Genomic DNA, 25,346 nt, shown 5'->3' on the forward strand with positions numbered 1-25,346 from the left:
TTAGCCTTGGAATATACCTTCTTTATAATACCAGAGTCCAAATAGCCTAACGCAAGCTAGTATTGTCAGTAAATTAGCTGACGTTAGAATTTCCATAAGTACTTGGAAATTATCCCAAACGTGAAACATCATTCTCGTCTGTGGAATATTAATAAAAAATACCATTATGAAGATTGATATGAGAAAACGGCATCGCAAATACCAGTGGACATCTTTAGTTCCAGGCCAAATTCCGAGACCGATCATTAATGCTCGAGTTACACTGACACACATTTCGAAACCTTATATAGCATATGAAAAAATATAAATTAAACTAGTTAAAAATATATGATTAAATCTATTTTATACATCACTAAAATAATGTTTATTCTTTAATATTTATTGCACATTATATGTAATATAGAGTTAAAATCATATTTCAAGAAATCACAATATTATCCAAAAAAGTATTGACATATCGAATAATTGTACCTTGTGATTTTTCCATTATAATTTGGTATATAAAGTAATATTCTTTATGCAAATTAAGAAATAAACTGAGACGTTTATAGGCACATACAAATTTTTTTCATGAATGACGTATGTTCCTGTATGACAAACCACTACCCTTTGTGAATTAATAATAATAGCCGCAACGTGGTTTTCTGTGCGCATCCGTAGTTTGAAAGTAACAAGAGAATCAAGATATGATATCTGCACTTACTATAAATGAAAGAAAGTAAATCAATTAGGTATGAAAAAATCAGCAGAGCTTTAAGGAAACTATAAGATTATAAAAAAGAAACAATTCTACAAAGATTTAATTTTTTCTCTCTTAATATAATGTATGTTAATAAATTTATATAAATAGTATATCTAATCGAATTATGAAATCGAGTTACGCTAGAAAATATAAAGAATTCAAATTATAAATATACAATTTTTATCGTTACAAAGTAATCAATAATATTTATAACTACTTCCGTGATCAATATAATTGCATACAGGTATATAATGAAACATTTAATAATTCTTTAATAAATAATAAGTTTAATAAGAAAGAATATATGATTGACATTTTAAATTATGAATATTAGTAATAAATCAAATTTTCTTCGTGTTCATGCCTAGAAATATAATAAAATTAATAATAAGATAAATATAAAAATATAATAACCTATAAATATTAATAGTTTTGCCAATATAAATTTAGCATATTTAATACAATCACTTCACATTAAATCTATAATTATATATATTTCAAGATTATTATTAAATCGTAATAGAATAATATTGTTTAAAATAAATGTATTTATTGAAAATACCTTATAATTTTTATATTCAATAAATTATGGTATAACCATCATTGATAATTTATTTATAAAATCATTGTTATATAAATATTTAGTTTTAACAAATACAAAATAGTTACGAGTTATGTTACCATATTTTAGATTATTCTTAGTATGATAATTGAGAGCAAGAAAATAATCGGTAATTGTAATAATATAATCCTTTCATTATTATTACTGTATAGTAAGTACTCTATAAAAATAAATTCATAAATATTTAGGAATCATCGATGCCACAATTTTGAGAAATTACTTTTTGTTTTCTATTCTTCATATGAATTATTTCATTTCTTTTATTGATACATTTTATACATCTTAATTAGATACATTACCTATATTACATAACAAGTACTTTATAATCATTCATCGTATATTAGAAAGCGCCACTTATATCTGCTTCAGTATATGGTGAAATAATTTCGGTCTTCTCAATTTTTTATATTTATATTATATATGTGTATTTGATAATATTTTAATACTATTTTTAAAAATCGAGATCACATGTTTTGACTTGTAAATTTTTTTTATAGATTGATCGATAAATTTGTATTATTCATTAAATTGTATGACCTTCTAGTGAAGCATTTATTAATACTCAAAAATTATAAACAAATATTTTTGAATTATATATTTTTAATTAAAAATAATATATTTATAATTTAGTTTGATCTACATATTAAAAAAATTAATGTTTTTATGTAAAGGTTATAAATTCTTTTTAAACAAAAAATTTTCATAAATACTTGATATAAAAAAATCTAATAAACAAATTTATTTATGTACATTTATGAAATTACTATAATATTTTTAAAGTAATGATCATTTACAATACAGAATATAATAAATTAATTATGTATTTAAAGAAATATTTAATAATTCCATTATTTAAAAATGTAGAAATAATGATTTCGTACTTACAAAAAATATGTATACCTTATATAAATTAATAAGTTATTTGCATGTTGTTTAGAAAATTATAAAAAATCAAAGCATTTTATTAGACCTTCTTCCAATAAATAATATAACATTATTCAGATTAATATAATATCTATAATATGTATTATATAAAATATTTTACATACATACACACACACACATATGTATAAAAACTTATATTTATTTTATTTATTTATTATACATATATAGTAAGTAATATAATTTGCAATCTCTATTTAATAATATGTACAAACATGCTCTTAAAAATGATTATGTCAATTATTAATTTTAGTTGTCGTTGTATCATAGTTCCTCGTTTCTAAATTATTCTTTATTTTTACTTTGCAATTTTTAAATTAATATTTTTTTTTATATTACATTATTATATTATTATATTATATTTTAATATTATATTATTATAATTTTATATTTTAAATTGAAAAAGCATATAGCTAGCAAAAATAAAAGATAGGCACCATTTGAATAAACACAATAAAATGATGACATTAAGTCACAACAAAAATATCAAACGTAAAAAAAGATGACGTTTAACTTTTTAAAATAATTTATTTTTTATTATTATTGTTAATATTTTCATACAAATTTTTTTATCTTTTCATTATTTATTTTCTTATACACCTTATTTTTTCTGAAACAACAGAGACGTCTCATAGTTTTTATTGTAAACTGAAACACCATATTCTGTAAAATTAGAAATTAAATTATAGGAGCTAAGTATAATATGGAATTAAGTGAAATATAAGATGCACATTATATTACTGTAAATAAAACTGTTTATAAATACTGTTATTATTAATGTTAGATTATTGGTTTCAAAAAATTACATTACATTGCAAATTATTTTTAAGCATTACAAGTGCCCTTTAATCATTTAAAATTGATATATGAACAAGTGGTTTATCTAAAGACAAAGAAAAACATTTAAATAATATAAAATATTTTGTAATACTTCACATTATATATACTATATTTATTGTCAATCTTCATTAACTAATCTGCTTTTCATCGCAAGCAACATAGATAAAAAGGCTCCAGCGGATTTGCAAATCTGTATAATATAATACATCGAAATTATATAATGAACAATACAAAAATGATGAATTCAGAATAAAGTATTTTCAGATAATTCATACATATGATTTTCTAGAATGATTGTAGTACTAATGAAAATTTGGATTTAGTTAAAAATATATGTAATACTGATATACACACTGCGCAATAATGTTCCAAAGAGAAAACTACAAATTTTCCCGCTGTAATTTTAAATGGTTGTTTTGCCCGTACCATTAGTAGAAGTAAATCTTTTGATTTAAAATATGGTAAATGATACCAATCACTTTCATACACTGCATCTCCTATTTCTAAAGACTGTCAAATTGGAAGATAAAAAAAATAGTTCAATATAAGAATTTTCAATTAATTATGTAGCCCATTAAAATTTTCGTTAAGAACAACATAGAATAAAAATGCTTGAATATTTTATAATAAATATAAATTATTTAAATAATGTATATTGTTAATAAAGTAAAATTGTGTGTGAAATTATTAGGTTAAATAATTACTTTAATTCTTTAGTTATTTCTTTTACATTTCTTTAAATTTTAAAAGTTTCTAATAATTTTCTAATACAAAACTTATTTACCTTATTTTTTAAAATTTCTGCAAGATAACAGTACAGAAAAAGACTGAAGCTAACGCAGAGTGTAAAATATATCATAAATATCAAATCGATTATTGAAATTGTACTATCAGTTGTTATCTAAATTGAAAAATAATATTGAAAAAAATCAAATAATTATATAATGTTTATTATTCATATTTTACATATTTTATTCATTTTTTATTCATATTATATTTTATTGGTATTTTAATAATGAAACAATATAAGGAAATTATTTCATAAATTATAATTTTTAATATTTATCTATCAAAATTTTATTGCATATCATATTCAAATTTATAATTAATAATCAATGCAAAATCATTAATAGTTTCAAAATGGTCAATGGAAAAGATTGTTTACAGTAACTGTATATATTTAAAAATTATGTAAACGTAAATATTTAATATTTAAACTGTTTTTTGTATGAAAATTTAAAATATAAATACTACAATTTAAGAAACTATAAATGATTAATTATCATGTATTAATTCAATTAATATTATTAGTTTTTCTCTTTATACAATCTTACATACTGAAAACGTACCATAATAAGTTGATAACCCTGAAGACAAAGTACGAAGGAAGACATTATCATTTGTAAGAGAAACATTAGATTGAAGGAATCTTCTATTGTATTTGCAAATCTACATTTAAAAGAAAGTTTAATATTGAAAATTAATTATATTTCAAATAATAAACATTCATTGCACATTTGAATAAAGATCCATGTTAATAATATATATATATATATATTATTTATATGCGCTTGTAATATGTATTAATTTTCATAAAATTCTCAATTAATATAAATCAATTTATTTAAATATTAATATATTTAATAAGATTGGTCACTTAATAAATTTTATATTTTATATTATTTTAAAAAAGTATTGACAAATCCAAATTTATAATAATATTAAGTTTACTTATATTCACATAATAATATTTAAATCTTTTAATAAATTATATATATTTTTAAACTATTAAATAAATATATATTTAGGAATATAAAGGTAAGAATTTCCTTATAATATTTTCCATTTCTCAAGTAGTCGTACATTAATTTGAGCATGTTAAAGTTAAATTTTTAATCGTTGATAATTTTGTTTAATTTTATTATATAATGTTTTATGAAATTACTTTATATATTATAAGTAATATGAAATTAGATTTTTTTTATATTAGTTAATGATAAATTATTCATTTAAATTTTTATCTATAGAAATAAAGAATTCAATAGAAAACGTATTATGTAACGTAATAATCTCAGTAAATCAATAACACAGAACCTGACAAAAATCTAAGTACAATTTATATTTATTATCTATAATATTTAATTTTTTATAACATTTTCTTATATTCAAATTCATATAATCAATTTCAATATTAAATAATTGTATTGTCATTATTGTAAATTATTATGAATCTATCAGTACTTAAAAAACTGTCTAATTTCTTATTACGCCCACTAACGCAAATCTAAAAAAAGAATAAATTTTGAATATAGCTTAACTAACCTTTCAAGATATTCATGCTTCAGGACAATTATTGATAATGTTTTTAAGAATGTATCATTTCTATCAGTAGATGTTTCTTTTGGAAGCCTTATAAGATGATTTTTCAAATTCGTCAATTGACCACATAAGTGGAATATGAGTACAGCAAAAAATGCATCAACGGATGAATAAGCCGTAGCCGCAAATAAGATTGAGAAAAATTGACATATAAAGATTATTTCATAATATGGACTACTTTGAACATCATATGAAAAGTAACCATTTACGAGAAGTGGTCTAAAAGTCTTAGATATGTTGTTATCCAATAAAAGATTGTAATCGTTTTCTTTAACGTCATTTGATTGATTAATAATAATCGTCAACACATATATCAAAATAGTTCCTTCGGCAAGTGCAATTATTGTTATCGAAATGATTCGACTTAATTTGGCATTCGTCCACATAATAGTTAAATTTTCCTTCGATTTTTGACTATCCCAATCATCGATCATAAACATGATAAGCTGACTGATTACTTTCAATAAATTAATATTATTTTAATACTTAAATAACATTAACTAATAATATGTTTTGTCAACATTTACAAAAAATATATGAAAATATATGACAAATACATAATCTGTCCATTATAAAACTTTAAATAAATCATTTTTAAGTGAAAACATTTATATCTCTTAAGATATATCTTAAGATATATGTTCTATAGTTAATTGTTTATCACAGTATCTTGTATACATATTAATACATACATTAAATAATACAATTGATAATTTTGATAATTTTAATATATGATATGCTTATATATAAAATATATAATAAAAGAACCAATGATTAAACTTATCAACGAATGGATTATCAGTCTTACTTTGTGATACGATTGAAGATTTTTTATTATTAGTAAGAATATTAGTGAGAATAAGTTGTCTTACTTAATAATATTATACCTATGGATTAGAATTATACAGTAATTAGTATATACAATTTTTTAAGCATTATTATGTATGACATTATTTATTATATCGATTTGGTGTCGATATTAAAGAAGATTCAGATTAATTATTCTGTAAATAATTATTTTACAAATACCGAATTGGATTATACTAATGATTTGTATCATTTGAATTGAATTATCATTTAATATGCCCAATTTCTATCATCCAAAACATACCAATAGATATATTTTTTATTGCTTTCTCTTTTCTTTTTTTATGTCATCATAAAGACATCATAAAGAATAATTGAATAATCATATATTGACAGACTAATGAGGGTATAAACTGACAAATGAAGACTCATTAGCATGCTTATCTATCGTCGAATAAGTTATACAGACAGGCCGTCTTAAAAGAAACATTACGTTGCAGAGAAAATATTGCTTAAGTTAAAAGATTTATTTAATTAAATTATATAAAAAAAAAATTATATGAAAATATATTTTCAATTTTTTATTTCTTAATATTTGGCACAAAATATGAATAATAAATTACTTTAAGTGCTCGCTCGATAAATCATAAGTATTATGGTATATGTTTACTATCTAACGATCATGATCAAAATTGATTTCAGACAAGAAAATGGAAGAGTAAATAAGGGCATAAAATGTTTAAAGAATTGTATCAGACAAAATTAAATGAACAAAATTGAATGAATTATTGAATATTTTATTATAGAATAGATTGAATATAGATGGACGAGTCTTACTGTTTCGACGTACACTCGTAAATGCGTAAGTTTAAAAATGAGAATACTCGGAAAATATAATTAATTAGAAATAATTATAGTTCCATTCTTATCGTCAACATATATATTCATTTTTATAAAATGTATAAAAGAAGCATTGAGCAGAGTCTAGAATATAAAGAGAAATATATAATCACAGGTCAAGATATAAATATTACAATCTGTTTCTTAAAAAAAATAAAATATTTAACAAATTAATTAAATAATATATATGAAGATTTATTTATAATGACGAGATGAATGAAACATAGGAAGCATAAAAATCAAGTGATGAAAAAGTAAGTGTCTGGCCGTTGATGTAAATATATACATACTAAATTATTGGATAATCATCCAGAAATTCCAAATATTTTAGAAATTTCAAATGAAAAAGACTTTCATATATTAATAGAAGAATATATAAATAATATATATCACATGCACAATTAAATAAAAAACTGCAAAAGGAAATGCATAGCATAAGACGATACAAGCACGAAATCACGAAAGTGAGTACAAAAATATATATTTTCCGTTATTTGTATATATAAATTATCTTTTAAAGAATTTTCTCCATTACAATATATTTATGACGCTATTTTATCAAAAATTTCTTATTTTTTATTCACTTTTCAATTGAAATTCCGTTTTTCTCATTTATTTACGGTTTCCACTTATGTACAATCTATTGTTGTTTACTTCTCACCGTTATAATTTTGAATCTTCATCTTACAGTCAGTCATATTCATCATTTATATTAAAATTTTAATACTTACCATTATTATTAGGTTGATATTTTCTAAACTTTTACTTAAAATCTTTATATATTTTTCGTATTTATTCCTATTTCACTCTATTCATATTTTATGTATTTATTTCATTATTTACCTTTAATTCGTTTGAATGAAATTTTTCATATTATTCTTTAATTTTTCGAAGAATATCAATCTGCTTTTTTATTCAAATTATGTTTTCTCTAATTTGTGTTATTTTTTCTACCAATTTATTTATATAGTCTTCCTTATTTCCTATACCTTTTTTTTGTTTTTTTTTTCAATTTTTTCAACACAACATTTTTTTACTATTACCTACTTCTATTTTGCTTTTTTATACCTTAAAAGATGTGTTTCACAATACAAAAATCGGATTTATATAAGAAAATAAAATAGATATTTACAGAGGCAGAGAGAGTGAGAGAGAGAGAGAGAGAGAGAGAGAGAGAGAGGCATGAGTGAATTGAGCTTGTGTAAATTATTTAATGTTATATTATACTGACATATAAGCTAATTATTAAAAAATCTCCATTTAAGTAAATAATATATATCTATTATATTTGAATTAATTTTATTAGTATTTAATATTATTAAATATTTTATATATTGTTCTTACATGGTGTATGTAAATATATCATCAATAGAAATATATAAAACATATAGTATATAGCTCATTAAATAAAAACACATTTGTGAAAATACACAAGAACACTATAACAATTATTTTTTAATAAAATGCAATTCAAACAAATCAAATTTTTTATTAATTTTCTGTTCATTTTATTGATTTATTAAGCTATACTTTCATTCAAATTTGTTATTCAGTTTAGCTATTTTTTTTACAAACATTTGATTAAATGAGATATTAATATGTAATTCATGTTACATAAATAAGCAAATTCAACATATTCATTCTTTTTACGTATCACACATACAATAGTGAAAAATACAATATGTAATACATATTTATTACTTATTAAATTTAATATTAACAATTGAAAAAAAATGTTTTCACTTAAAATAATATGATATTTATTACCTAAATCAATTCAATAATTACTGAAGTACATTAATTTTCTTGATTTTTAAATAAAATTTATGAAAAAAGTAACGTATTCCATATTTTTCCCGCCCATAATTAAATAACTTATTTTTGTAAAGATTTTTAACTAAAAATATAAATTTAATCATTTACTTAATAGAATGTCTAATATATTTGAATAATTCCATACACAAAAAGGCTATACTTCTTAAAGTTAACTATTATGTTAAAGTTTTAATTAGAAAGTAAGTATTACATTAAATAAAATTTTATTTGATTATTAGAATAATATGAATAAAGGTATTGATTTAATTATTTAAGTCTAAAAATGAATACCATTTCTTTGATACCAGAAGCTGATAAGTTTGCATACTGCAATACTTCCTGAAATATTGCAAACTGTTAAAATTTTAATAACTGCATTCAAATCGCCCCATAATTTCGTTATCATAATTGTTTGTGGTATGTTACAAAAATAGATCATTATAAAAGTTGGTATGAGAAAGTAAGATCGTGATAACCAATTTTTTTTCTCTTTTAATTCAGGCCATATTCCAATAAATTTTAAGAATTTGCGACTTACTCCAATTGCAATATCAATACCTGTTTTAATATATAACTTTATAAATTTTTTTATTTTGTTCAACTATAAATAATATACATATTATATTAATAACCATTTTCATTATAAAAAATGAAAGTTAATAATAACAAAATTTTTATTTTTAAAATAGATAATAATTTTTTTAATATAAACTCATACAAAATAAATTTTAAATACTATAAAGTACATACCTTTTTTATTCTTCATTGAAAAATAATGATAGAAGCTACTACTTCACAATTTTCAGACTATAAAATATCCCTATCATTACACTACGTAGTTTTTTATTGACTACAGTTCTTTATCCATAAATGATACCTATTTACTAATCGTTTATAATTATTCGCTATAAGATAAAACTTGATTTGATAATAAAGTATAGGGAATTTAAAACATGTATATTTTATTTGTGACCATATGAAAATATAATATTCTTAAGTTCAGATCCAGTAAAACATAAACAACAGAATAAAAAAGAAGATGCAGTTTAGCCAAACTAGATATCTATAGATATCTATTAATATCTTTCAAATATCTAATAATATCACTATATTACTTCATATATTAAAAAATTATAATATATACATGATTAATATTTTCTTTGTCTATTAAATATTTTTATAAAATAAAAAAAGGAAATGTCAGAATTCTACAAATTAAATAGATATTGTAGTTGTACAATATTAATTCTTTACATTAGTAATAATTTTTTAAAGCAAAACGAACAAAAATGAACATAAAGCTAGATAATGTAAGAATAATAGAATTTGATCAATTTTAAATTTAATTTAAATTCGTTGTATTTAAATTTATTGCAATAAAATATTGTGCTTGGGAATATTAACAATAAATATGAGTAAGTACACTCTATCTCTTACATAATAATATCATATAAAATTATACATTGTTTAATAAAGAATATAAATAATATTAGGTTAAATATGATATAATTTCTAATTAAGTGTTATGTCAAAAAATATAATCTCTTATTCCTAATTAATATAAATATATAAAACTTAAATATTTTATTTAAGGAAATAATATAAATCTGTTTAATAAATATGTTAAAAATTAAATATATTAAAATACAATTTCCATAAAATATTTCCTTTTTATCAGATTATAAAGTTACACATATAGTGTAGTAAAAATGTCTATATTAAATTTTTTTCCATATCCATGAGAATCTATATTATATATCTGAATGCAAATTTTAATACATTCAAATTCTAAATTTGAGTAAATTTAATATTTACATAATAATTTTAATTAACAATTTGATGAATATAACGCTCTTGTTATAAAAATAATAGTTTAGGAGCATAGCCCACTTTTTTTATCTTTCGTGAAGTAAAATTTCGCATTATATTACAAAAAATTATTTTTATTACCAAGGGCACGAAATTATTATTAGTTAAAGCCGCAGCTGTATTATAAAAATGCATATAATGTTAACACATAATGTATAACAGTATACGAAGACGTAAGTAGCAAGTTTAATATAACAAAATGAAATATTGATAAAATTTTTTGAATATTTAAAACAAATTTCGGATTCTTTTTATTATTATATTTAAGAAACATAATATGTTATTTGCATTAAACTTTAATTTAAGTTTAGTTTTATTTTAAAAAATTTTAATTTAAAAAAATTGTGAATTTCAACAATTGTTTATTGAAAAAAGTTTAATTTTGATAATTGTGAATATTTTAGATAATTATTATAGTACTATAGATTATACAGCCGGAACCAGTCTGTTTCTTACAGCTAAAAGCATTGACAAGTATCCTCCAGATGTTTTCAGAATCTGTAATTTGATTTAACAAATATATTTATTTAATAAATAGATACATAAAATATAAACTACTATGTTTGGAAGCAAGAAAAAATGAAGAATTACCTAGAGTATTTTTAAGGTAACAAAATTTTTGTACTGTAATAACAAAATTTAAATTTAATTAAAAGAATAAATGTGCAAAATATTAAGCATTATTTGAATTATATTAATATAATTACAAATATAATGTTAAATTCACTAGCTTTAAAATAGTTGTTATCGACAGCCAGTTAAGTTAAATAAAGTTACGGATTTTGTGTAATTGCGATAAATATCGAGGATTTTAATCTTTAATATTGGCTTGATTATATTCTATTATATGTATCTGTATATAAGATATATATTAAATATGATATATATAAAATGTAAAAAATACATGCTTTTTCCGAGTATTCTGAGTATAATATGTTTTGACGAATATCATTAATTAATCAAACTTCTTGTATAATAATGTATCCGAAAGAAAAACAATTATTGTATTTTAATTTAATCAAAGCTGTTGGAGACTTCATTTATTGCTAATATTTATCAAATTAAAATTATAGATACATAAAAAATAAAATATTGTTTTAAAAGAGGTTGAAACTTTGTTTTTTGTTTAACATTATTTGTGATGAATTTCTATAATTATAGATCTTCAATAACGGAAAAAGGATCTTAAATAAATTTACAATTTATCTAAAATTCAACATAGACGTAACTTATATAAAGATATAAAATAAATAAATTACTAAAAAATTGGAAATCAATAGATACGAAATTAAAAGAAATATATTTCTATACGATAAAAAATAAATTTCATCAATATGCATAAAAAATGACTAGCTTATATATCAAACGTCAAAGGATAAAATTTAGGTAAAATTTTTTAAATATTTTAATAGAATAAATAGTACTATTTATTTATTGATAATTTCTAAAAAGATCATTTTCAAAGTATATAAAATAACGTGTTATTTTATGAATTTACTATTGAAAATTATACTTACGCTACAATACAATTCTAGTGAAAATACGCAAAATTTTCCAGCAGTAATTTCAAGAGGTTTCCGAGCTCGATGCATAAGTAAAAGCAATAATTTTGTTTCCTTAGGACATAAATTGTACCAATCACTTTTATAAGCTGCATAATGAATTTCTGTACTCTGTATAACAGTTTAAAATACATTATATCTATGAAAATATTTCTACAATATTATTGTATTCTTTCGATAAATTCTATTGGAAAATATACTAATTGATTTTATTGAATAATTTATACAAGATATAAAGTATTAAGTTCTCAAATTAAAAACAATTTATCGGGGAAAGATATAAACAAAAAAATATAGTGTATATAGCGCTTTATTGGGTAAAATACAATTTGCTATCATTAGACACCCTACAGAGCCGCTTATTTAATTATGTACGAAACATCGACTGTTTATGTCCAGTGAGCGCATAACTATTGTAAGTAATATTTACTAATAAGCCACACTTAGTTATACATTATATAGGTGTTAAAAGTTTTTAAAATAAAAATGCTACGATTTTAAGTAAAGCAAATGATTGCTCACAAAACATTCTTTATTATTATATTATTATATTATTGTTATAACTATTGTTATTTATGTGTATGTTTGTATATATTTGTTTGTATATAATTGTATATATTTATATATAACAATAATATCATAATGTTATAACAAATAATATTATATATTAATATTAATATTATTAATAATATATTTAATTTATTAAAGTGAGGTATATCGTATAAAGTACTAATAAAATAAACATTACAATATACTATTAAATGTTTACATTAATTTTATTAATATATAATTGAAAACATTATAATTTATTGAATAATTAAATTTGAAGTTAAATTATTTAATTACTTAAATAAATTTTTTTTCACTTTGAGTAAAAATAACTGCGCATAAAACAAAATTTTATAAGCAGTATAGATATTCTCACATACATTACTGTTAATGTACTTACTTCGTAATTAAGCTGTTCTGCAACATAGCAATATGAAAATAAACTGAATGAAAAGCAGCAAACAAAATAAATCATATGTATTAACTGCAAGAGCGGTAGTTTATCTTCGTTACTAGTTATTATCTGTAAAATATTGTATAAATATATAATTTTTTTTTTTAATTATGTATAGAATATTTTGTAATTATTCTTGATAATTAGTTAGTGTACAATTTTCCACTATTTTATTTTATTATATAAGAAATAATGTTTGGTTTATTAATATTTTATCATATGTAAAATAATACTTACAAAGGTATCTTTTCATTTATTAAATGATTATATAATATGGAAAAAAGGTATGAATAATCATGAACAAAAGTAATAATAATTTTAATCTTTTAAAAGTAATTAATGTTATTAAAATATTACAACTGAAATTGTCATTTAATAACTATTTATATTAAATAATGGAATATTAATAATAAGAGAATTCTGAACGTTATTAAAAAAAAAATAAATAGAAAAATTAATATTACAAGCTATAAAATTAACCCACCATAACCAACTGATATCCTTGTAAACATAAAGCAAATGATGATGTAATCATTTGTGCTAAGAACATCATGTTGAAAGAATCTTCAATAGTTTTTGCAAACCTTTATAACAATAATTTTGCTCTTTATAAACATTTTATTTAAAAAAATACAAATGTATAACTATATTTCATTTTGATATATTTTTATATTTTAGAATAGAAACCTGTTCAAAAATTCGTGTCTCTCGACGATGTTTGCAAGCTTTCTTGTGAATTCTAACTTGATCGATTTGTGTTGCAAGTCATCTGTTAATTCTATCAAGGATCTTTTCAGTATCGCTAATTGGCCACATAAATGTAAAACCAAAACTACAAAAAATGCATCTACTGCTGAAAATGCACCAGCAGCAAATATGTTCGAAAAACACTGAGCTATCCAAGTTATTTCATAATTTGGACTGTTTTGCGTATCATAAGGAAAATATGAGGTCATATATAGAGGTCTCTCGATCTGACCTTTATTATTAATATCAAATACTACCACCATCAGGAATTGAACAGTTATAGTGCCTTGAGCCAAACCTATGCAAACTATCGATAATTTTCGGCTAAATTGAGCGCGTTGCCACATTTCTTCAAAATCTTGGTTAGTATATTGACTTTGCCAATCATCTGACATTGTCTTAACTAAGTCCTTTAAGACTTATTTTTTTTTGTAATGACAAAAAATTTAATTAATAAAATTATAAAATAATAAGAAAAATATATTTCTGTACGTAAATTTCTGTTAGTAATGTTTCGCTCATTAGTTACTCGGCCAAAATTTTTCTTATGATGAAACATTATAAATTTTATTATAACTTTTTATATTAAAAAAATCAATTAAAATAAACGTGTATCAATTAAAAATAAACGTTTAATTTGTATTCTATTAATTTAAGATATAATAAAGAATATATAATATATTTTTTATTTAAATATTTCATGTTGTAAGCATACTTTGTATAAATTTTTATGTTTATAAAATATTAAAAATTTTTACTTCTTATGTAGGTTTATATATATATATATATATATATATCCATTATATATTAAAAAAATTGAATAATAATAAATAAATATTTTTAAATATTATAAATTTAAAAACCTATTAATTTATAACGTATGATTTCAATGTAGTCTATTTTTATTATTTATTAATAAATATTGTAAGCCCTTTCACGTTAAAAGTATTTTCGACTATAAAGATATATCATATATTTACATTACATTTTCATTATTCAATACTTAATTTTAGTTTTATTCTTTTCTATTTAAATTGGCTCCTTTTTATTCAATACTTTGTCCCTCCTCTCCTCATATTAATTTTGTCTTTTTTATTTTATTCTACAATCTTATGGCTTAGTTTCTTTACTTTCTCTTCTCAGTCTCTGTATTAGTTTTAATAAGTATAAAGTTTTACCTTTTTATATGTTATACGTATTTTACCTCTATATTAATATTTAGCTATAAATTAAATTTGTCAATTTTTTATTTTTCCTTTAATATGTTATTTTACATTTTATACTTATTTATAAACATTTTATGTACATATATTATATTCTAAATCTTGAGTATTGATAATATTGAAATCTTTATTTTGTTTTTTAATATGAATTTTTCACATATATGCATATAATTTTTTTTTAACTAATTCACTTACTCTGTATCTTTTCTGCTGTAACTTCTACATTCTATATATCTATTTTTTTTTATCTATTCTCTACCTTAAATTTTTAATATCTTATTTTATTTCTAATATAACATATTAACGTTTTTCACTAATATAATATAAATTCCTATTCTTTTATGAATTTCTCTAAATAATTATCTCTTGTATATTCTGAATGTATATTTTGCATTACAATTATAACTTTATTCATGTATTGTGTATGTTGTATTAACCATATAGTTTTACACTGTATATTCGATATTTTTTCATTTCTTAACTTTATTAATGATTTTGTATTTTCTTTCTCATTCAATATTTTCTATTTCACCTTTTTTCAAATACTTATTTTTCGTCTTTTATTATATCTATGCTTACTTTTTTAATAAATATCTTCTTAAATAAAAATCACTTCTTACGGTATTATAATAATACTATATTATTTGTACATTTAATTGGATATATTTTTATTTTTAAATTCTTCTCACAAGTATTGCAATATATATTAAACATCATGAAATAGAACACACACACACACACACACACACACACACACACACACACACACACACATATATATATATATATATATTAATATTAACTATATTGACAATATTGTATACATATTATTTTTATCCATTACCATATAATTTATCCGCGCATATTTTATTCGTATTTTATAATTTCATTTTATATTACTCATTTATTATTCGAATTAGCTGTTTAACATTTTTATCTGTTTATTCATCACTTCATTATTTAAATTATTATTTTCTTGAATTTTTTCTGCTTATATGTATATGGTATTTCTAATATCCTTCTTTCTTGCATTTGTAATAATCTATCAGGATTTTCATTTATAATACTTATATTTTTTATTCATATACTTTTTTCTTTTACTTTTATTTATATATATTCTATTACTTCAACTTTTGAGTTTTAATTTATTTAATATTCTTTTTACTTTGTTTTTATTTACCATTCTATATGATATTTAACAGCACCTTTAATTTTTTTATCTTTCTTCATTTACTTAGGTGCAAAATTATTTGTACTACTATCTATTACAATAATATTGTCTAAATTCTCCTCATTAAGGCGTATCCAATTTTTCCATTTTTCCCCATTTTTTAATACTTTTATTAACCCAATCGCTTTACTTTTTTCATTATTCTCTTTTTTATTTTCTTCTATATAGAGATAGATATATAGTTTATAATAACGGATTAATTTATAGATATATCTCTTCTAAATGAACTTTGACTACCCTTGTCTATTTATATATAAATTATTCTGTTTTTTGTTTATAAATTTTATTTTCCAAATTCCATGTGTATTATTACTATAATTATTTCTCTGCATCTTTTCTCTTTCTGAATGTAACATTTCAATTTTTAATTTTCTTTTAATGATACATGACGTTTTGATGTTTTTTATATTAACACTTTATTAAATACTAATAGAGAACCATTAATATAATTTTAAACATTGCATACTTTTATTTTTATTTTCTCTCTTGAAATTTGAACATTTTTTTTCTTTGTCAAATCTTTCATTTGCTTTCCTAATTATCTTAATTTCATATGTTACTTATCTAAAAATTAGTTTTAAATAACTTATGCAACATTATTATATTAAATTAATATTATTTTATATATATAATTTGCTATGTCCTTTATCAAATACTCTTAAAAATAAAATAAAATGTTAAACCTTCTAATTATATAATTTAATAATTCTCAATACTTATAAAAGACCATATTGTGCATATAAAACATAAAATAATTGAAAACAATAAATGTTGTAGTGCGATGTATAAAACATGTACAAAAAAGCAATGAACGGTATTTGCTGAAAAATTGCAGTCACTTGTATTTGGTGGATATAAATAATTAAATTCTTCGTATTGGAAAAATGAACACTGTACCATTTCTTTACTGTATTATATTATTTAATGTATAATTGTAACAGTCTTAATTATATTCATCAATAGATTTTTATTAAATGATAATACAATTTTAATTCTATTCTAGTTTAGTAAAAATTTAGTACAAATAATTTATAACAAAAAGTTACTTATAGCTTTAATTAAAATATTATTTTACTGACGGTACAATTCTAGATAATTAATGAATATACTATATTATGCTAAAAAAAAAAATACTAAAAAAAATAAAAAAAAAACAATATTTTTACATAAATATTTATAAGAATGGTACAATTTTATACACTATTACAAGAATAATTGACATTTTACTAGTAAAAATTTTATAAAGAGTATAAATAGTTATAATTTATAACTATTTATAATTGTTATAACTAAATGAAAAATTTTACTAATGAAAATAAACTAATTATTAATGTAAATTAATGTAAATAAAATAATAATGAGAATTCGTAATAGTAATGAAGATTATGTGTAAATACATGTGATAACATATATTTAAGTTTACGATAGTATACAGCATATCAGTTATAACAATATTCAACAGTTCACAATATAAATTTAAAATTAATTAAAATAATTACTAATTATATGAGTATACATATGTAAAAAATGATCCATTTATTTACTTTTCTTAAAAAAGAAATAGTTTATCTCATATATCTGAAAAAAATATATTTTTCTTACCTTCTCTGTAGTACCAAGCAACTAGAAACTTCATTAAAGCAACACAAATGGGCATATCAGCTGTTGTTAAAATTTCGATGACGGCGTTCAAATCACCCCAAACTTTTAAAACCATGGTGGTTTGAGCAACAATTGCAAATAAAAACATTGTCAAAGATGCCGTAATAACACGGCATAGAGAGAATAGATTTTCTGGTGCTGCAGGATCAGGCCATGCACCGAGAAAGCTTAAAAACGCTCTACATGGACCGACTGCAACATCGAAACCTGTATTCGATTTCAGCATTACCATTAATAATAAACAATCTTTGAGAAATACATTTGACAATTAAAAAATATTTAAAAATATATTTTTAAACTTTTTTTAATAGAATTTTATTAATTTCAATATATAATATTAAATTATTTTTAGACTTAAAAACCCTATATTATCTTTTTAATAAAAAAAAATTAATTTCCAATATATAAGAATTAAAAATTTGTATTTATAAAATTGTTATCATTATTATAAAAGTATTATTAATGTAATTACAGCTTCATTTGATTAATTTTCAATAAATTAATTTGATATTAACTCCATTCTAATAGTTATACATTTCAAAATTTGTATATTTAGTTGTGTCGGTTTTTATATCATTTCTTACAATGAGTAAATAATGAAGCTTTTTAAGAAATTGCTTTTAATTATATGATTAACTACGTACCTATTTTATCGTACATCGGAAATACGTCGTTGATGTCTCGAAACAAACTGACGATTTCCGAGCATAAAACCCCCCTCCATTCTGGATACTTATGTTCCATTAATAAAAAGTACATGATTATATCATAAGGCATAGCTCAGCTCTTCGATGAGTTTACAGCTTATTATGTGTCTTTTAACCGATATTTAATTTTAGTGACAATTATTAAACGCAAAACAATGGATAAAAATGAAATATAAGAAAGCATTCAAAAACACAGTGTATATACCATTTTTTATAATTTCAATAACTAGAGGTCATAGGAATCTCTTCTGTTATTGAGGATAATAGAATATTTATTAAAAAATATATGGATAGATATATTTATTCATGATAATTAATATGTTATACTAATTTTATTTTATATAATTAAACCATAATTATTCTTATTAATTTTAAATAAAGTTTTTAAAGATATTACTTCTGTATGTAATCTCTACTAATTTCTCTATTGTGATCGAATTTCTACGTTACATTAATTAATTAATAATAAGAGTTACTAATATATATTCATATTCATCGTTTACACGTAACAAAAATATATAAAATAAATCATTTTACATATACGAAATAACATAACTATTTTATTGATTTTTAAATAAATAATAAACAAAGTATAAATAAGAAGTAAACATAATTTATTAGTAAAGAATGAATACTTTCAGAAAGATAAGCTTTATTAAACTACTCAATGAAGCAGAGAAAAAAATCTTTTACAGAATAATTTTATTACTTCTGCTAATTCGAAATTAATAATTTATAAGTAAAAATAATTTTTCTTGGAAATTTTAAATACAGACAATGAAATTCTTTAATTCTAATCTATATATAATCGATATTAAAGCAGAAAAAACTATGGATGAATGTATTAAAAATGTTTAAGAAACCGAAACTTAATGCAATTTGCAATTACAATCGATATTAAAAATAACTAAAAGTTATTATTTTTCAAAAGTCATGATATATAAAATAAATTTAGTGTATTATTTTATTTAAAACTGAAAATTTGTTTATATGTTAATAATTTTATAATTTTAGAAGAGAAACTTAACATAAAACTTAATATAAAACCTTAGTGTTTCATCTATTTTTCAATTAATATAAAGCCTATGTAATATTCTATTAATTATAATTGATATAAATAGTTATAATATTAAAAATAATATTTTATTTAGATAATTTAAAAATATCAATTAATAAATTTTATCGCTATTTTAAAATGGTATTTATTCTCCTGTTTATCATATACGATTTCCGAAATAAAATAATTCTGTAATCTGATTTAAACACTTGCAATACATATATACATATACATATGCACACAAATATTATAGTTTATGGTTTCATAAATTAAATGGTTTTAAATTTTATTTGCTTATATTTTTAAAAATAGCATTGGCAAAATAGATATTTAAAACAAAATATGAGGCCATAAGTACGGTCGAAATAACAAATTTTTTTTTTAATTTATCATTCTTTTATGATTTGTTATATTTTTTTTTAATGTATAACTATTATAAATATTATTTAAAATACTTTTATAAAGAATTTTTATATTATTTTATTTTTGATAACTGTTAATTGAGTGATCTATATCTAAAAATATTCCATCATTTCTGTAATAATTTCTTTATTCTTAAAATTTAACAAATATAAATTATAATTTGGTAAGTATTGTATTTCGTTACCATTTTAAGATTTGATTAAATATCTAATTTGGCGCTAATAAATATTGAAAATTTATTTCTTTTATAAATATTAATATGCTGTCCCTTAATATCAAATCTTGATCCGCCGTAGATTTATCTAGACTGAAGATAAGTATATAATGATGTTTAGAAGTATGTTTAGAATTTATGATTTTTATAATATTTCAATAATTCATTCTATTCCTCACAGCAAGCAACATTGACAAGTAACCAGCGGATGTCTTTAAAATCTATGAAATAAAATATTTTATTCATTTATGTCATTTCTGCGACTAATAAATGTTCATCTATATATATTCCTTGAATAATAGCAAACTTCAAAACTATTTTATCTGCATATTTTTAAAATTATTAATAATTATTATTTTATATACGTACGTGACAATAGAATTGTAGAGAAAATGTAGTAAATTTTCCTATGGTAATTTCAAAAGGAATTTGTGTTCGCAATAGAATGAAAATGAAAAGTCTTGCTTCCTTAGGCGGTAATATAGTCCAATTACAATTATAAACTGCATAACTCACTTCAATGCTCTAAAAAATTGTACAGAGATATTATTAGTTTATAAATCACAAGTACAAAAAACTATTTTTAATGTAATTAAAATTAAGTCATAAATGAATAAATGTTAGACTTAATGAATATAGTTCCGATTTTTATTAAATTAGGCAAAACCTACTAATTAAATTTTTTCATACAAAATATTTAGTTAAAAAAATATACCTTTCCATGTAGTAATTCCGCAATGTAGCAATATAAAAAATTAGTAAATAAAAACAGTAAGAAAAAATATACAACAAAAATTAATTCCACAATAGATATATAGTCGGCACTAATTATCTGAAATAAAATATCAAAGACCTCAAAATTAGGTTAAATAAAATGTGAAACATAAATTGTGTATAAACTTGCCTGAATGAGTTTATAAGGCAGTACACATAGACCAAAAAAGCAAGGTACCATTTGTATCAGAAACATCATATTAAAAGACTCTTCTATGGACATTGAAAATCTGTACGTAAAATTTCATAAAAGAATTAATTTGATTTCATCTTATTAAAAATTGAAGGTAAGTTAATAAATAAAAACAAACAATAATATTTACATAACAAAAATTACAATTAAAAAAAGAATTATGTTATAACGTCATTAAAATCTTAAAAATTAAAAGCTTAAATGAATAGTTATTAATATTATTTTAATTGAAGAATAATTCTTTAACTTAAGTCAATATATACTAAATATGCTTCGCTTGTAGAGTTTCTGAATTTATTAAAAATGAAAGAGTGTTATTTATAAAGGCAATTGGTTTAGAGTGAATTTGTAGATAATAAAACTATTATAGTTGTTAATTAATTAAAATTTATATTAAATCTATTATATATTATTTTAGTAGCTATATAAGTATATGTATTTATTTAATTACATCTAATTATGAAATTATTCGATACTCAAAATTATACTTATTCTACAAATAATAATTTATTATAAAGAAAAAATATTTTTTAATGTATAAAATAATTAACTGACTTCTTAAGTTATAAAATATAAAAATAATATATCCACATAAATCTTAATATGTGCATATACTTTCAGATATTTTCAAATTTATTATTAGTGATAAGTTATTTCTATTAATAACAATATTAATAATAGTTAATATACTTATCAGTGCAGTAATATTAATATTATTCAAATATTTCATAAAAATATTAATTAATATTTTTATTACCTGCATAGTTGATTGTGCCTCCTATGAAGTAAAGAAAATTTATCAAAAAACATTTTTTTATCCTCTGCATTTTCAATTTTATTTGGTAATTTGAACAATGCCAATTTAAGAAGCGACAATTGCCCAATAAGATGATACATAAGAACAATGAAAAAAGAATCGACAGATGAAAACGAAGTTGACGCAAATATATTGGAAAGTATTTGGCCGAATATAGATAATTCATAATTTGGAAATACTTGAACATTGTAAGGAAATGAACCCGCCATATACAAAGGTTTTGACATAGTATCATTAGGATTCATATTTGAAATATAAGACAGAATATTAAAAATACCGACAGTACATTGGCATAAAAGTGTTGCTTGAGTCATGAAAATACACCCAATACATAAAATTCGGCTAATCCTAGCATTAGTCCACATTATTATCAATTCTTGTTCAACATGTACCATCTTCCAATCTTCAATAATTTGAAGCAGTAAATCCTTTAAAACTGAATGAGAAAAATTTATGCACATAATTTTTCTATGTGTAATAATAATTATGTATACAACAATTTAATTTAATTGTCAAATAGATAAGTGTTTCTATCTGTATTTATATAATTAGATATCATAATTTTTCAATATTAAAAAAATTTAATATTAACAAAAAATTGTACAACTTCTTTCATAAAAAATACAAAATTTTATGAGTTCTGTATTATCTTAATACTAAAAAATTTATAAATATTTTATTAGAAGAAATGGTTTTACCGTATCTATGATACCAAATACTAAAAATTTTCGTTGTTGCGATGATCGTAGGAATATTACAGTTGATTAAAATTTCTATAATTAGATTGAAATTTCTCCAAGATAGAAACATTTTTACTGATTGTGAAATAACACAAAACAGTAACATGGTAATTATTGTTATTAGAATGCATATAAATGATATCCAGCTCCTCTGATAATGAAAATCAGGCCAAGCACCAAGTAATCGTAAAAGAAAGCGACATGGTCCTATCGCATAATTGTATCCTAAAATATGTTACTCGAAATTCCTAAATATTTAGAATATTTTTATCTTATTAGTAATAATTTTAGTGTGAATCGTATAATTACAGTTTTACATACTGACTTTAGTTTAGATTAGATAGTTTAATCTACATCAGATGATATGAAATTAAACATGAAAACAGTAATTATAATAAAATATATAAATAACTATACTTTACAAAAAATAAAAAAATATATAGTATAATATATATTTTTTTAATAAAATAATATTAAAATATGTTTTGTAGTAAATTGTAATATTTGAAATTTAATGTCTCTGTATTCATTTAAGATAATAGTTAAAATTTCTATATATTATTATATTTAAAATTATATCATTTTATTATATCATTTTATAAATATATGGAAATATCTTTAAATAGTAGTTACCATCAATCTTATGATTTTGAAAATTTAAATTCTCTTTTTTGGAAGTATTTGCAATCTTAGTCTTCATTATAAAGGTACGATATGGTTGTTACAATACTATACATCAACAGTATACTGAAATTTTTCCTTCAATATGCTTTATTACGCATACAACCAGCGCATGCTCGAGGAAAATGAGTGTAAATTTACTATTACGCATATCAACTAAATTTTTAATAATTAGCTCTATTCGTATCTTCTTCATAATTACATCTTGGTTTTAAACTATACCATTATCATGCACATCATGCATCATAACATTATCATGCATTCTAAGCTATCATGCACATGTTTCTATTTTTTCAGAATGTATGGCTTAAGAAAATTATATGACAGTGAATTTTTTATGGATCACTGCATTAGTTTTAAGTTATTACATGGTAAGTATCTTTATACAATGTTAAAGATTGTCTGAAAAAGTTAGGCTTATTTCATTCTCCTTAGATACTTTTGTTATACTTTTGAGCAAATTATGTTTAATATGAATAAATTATAAGCATGCACAACCTTATTCTTATACAATGTATTTCACATATCTAATTAATTGACTAATATAATAAATTTGTATATGCGAATTTAATTCCATAGCTACCTTTTAATAATTTGTACGTAGTAAAGCCGTTCTACTTCATGTAATCTAAAAATTCAAATTGCAATAATACTTTGGTGAGCTTTAAAAAACATTTCTTAATTCAAACAGTATAATGTGACATATATATTTTTAATAAAATTATCAAACTACAATAGACTGTAGAATTGACTGTATCTAATCGAATATCGTATAAATACTATAATTTGATATTTTTAAAATAAATTGCTAGACGGATAATCTTTTTCAAAAGTAACCATCAATCGTCACTATTTTATTCAAATGAATGTACATAAATATGTTTAACATCAGTTGAGAGGTATAAAAGTAAGTAGAAAAATTATAACTAAATACAGATTTAAATATGAAATATTTTTCAAATATTTTTCAAATATTTCATATGGAAATTAATTATTTATTGCATATAAACCAATAACACAAATGTGCGTGATTCCTAAGTAATAATTTTGAACTTTAATTTACCTTAATATTTGTTCTTTATTAACATTTTGAATCGGAAAAAATAATTTATAGTTTGCTAAAGTAGAAGGGCACAAAAAGTAACTGTAAAAAACCAATTTATTTATGTTTTATTACGTAATATTAGAAGAAATATATTATAGTAACAGTAATTAATAAAAATTAAAATATTTTTGATAAAATAATTAACATATAAACACAAGTAACAAAAATACGAATTTTTAATTAAAATAATCTGTGATAACACAACGTAACGTGTATTTTAATTTAAAAGCCTCAACGTTCACTTATTTGTAAACATTTATTAAAGTACAAGATAAGAAACATTTTTTCAAA

The 25,346-nt window shown here is 20.8% G+C and overlaps 3 protein-coding genes across 3 annotated transcripts; all 3 read right to left on the reverse strand.

The window, feature by feature from the left end:
• Positions 1 to 9,486, reverse strand: LOC105364279 (odorant receptor 13a-like). The gene is made up of 6 exons (XM_011502172.1): positions 9,339 to 9,486; positions 5,469 to 5,793; positions 4,496 to 4,595; positions 3,931 to 4,047; positions 3,531 to 3,656; positions 1 to 138 (listed from the first exon to the last, which is right to left on the reverse strand). Exons 1-6 carry the CDS (start codon positions 9,484 to 9,486, stop codon positions 1 to 3), a joined length of 954 nt encoding a protein of 317 aa, XP_011500474.1.
• Positions 9,487 to 11,342: 1,856 nt separating this feature from the next.
• Positions 11,343 to 18,449, reverse strand: LOC105364290 (odorant receptor 13a-like). Its single transcript, XM_011502184.1, has 6 exons — positions 18,285 to 18,449; positions 14,169 to 14,646; positions 13,972 to 14,065; positions 13,428 to 13,550; positions 12,434 to 12,589; positions 11,343 to 11,414 (listed from the first exon to the last, which is right to left on the reverse strand). Exons 1-6 carry the CDS (start codon positions 18,430 to 18,432, stop codon positions 11,343 to 11,345), a joined length of 1,071 nt encoding a protein of 356 aa, XP_011500486.1. The 5' UTR covers positions 18,433 to 18,449.
• A 2,354-nt stretch (positions 18,450 to 20,803) lies between these two features.
• LOC105364299 (Odorant receptor 2a) lies at positions 20,804 to 23,969 on the reverse strand. The gene is made up of 7 exons (XM_011502196.1): positions 23,903 to 23,969; positions 23,228 to 23,494; positions 22,470 to 22,965; positions 21,650 to 21,749; positions 21,461 to 21,577; positions 21,115 to 21,270; positions 20,804 to 20,966 (listed from the first exon to the last, which is right to left on the reverse strand). The coding sequence occupies exons 1-7, from the start codon at positions 23,967 to 23,969 to the stop codon at positions 20,901 to 20,903; spliced, it is 1,269 nt and encodes a 422-aa protein (XP_011500498.1). The 3' UTR covers positions 20,804 to 20,900.
• Positions 23,970 to 25,346: the final 1,377 nt, after the last annotated feature.

The sequence above is a fragment of the Ceratosolen solmsi genome, unplaced genomic scaffold, assembly GCF_000503995.2.
Source record: "Ceratosolen solmsi marchali unplaced genomic scaffold, CerSol_1.0 scaffold10, whole genome shotgun sequence".
NCBI lineage: Eukaryota > Metazoa > Arthropoda > Insecta > Hymenoptera > Agaonidae > Ceratosolen > Ceratosolen solmsi.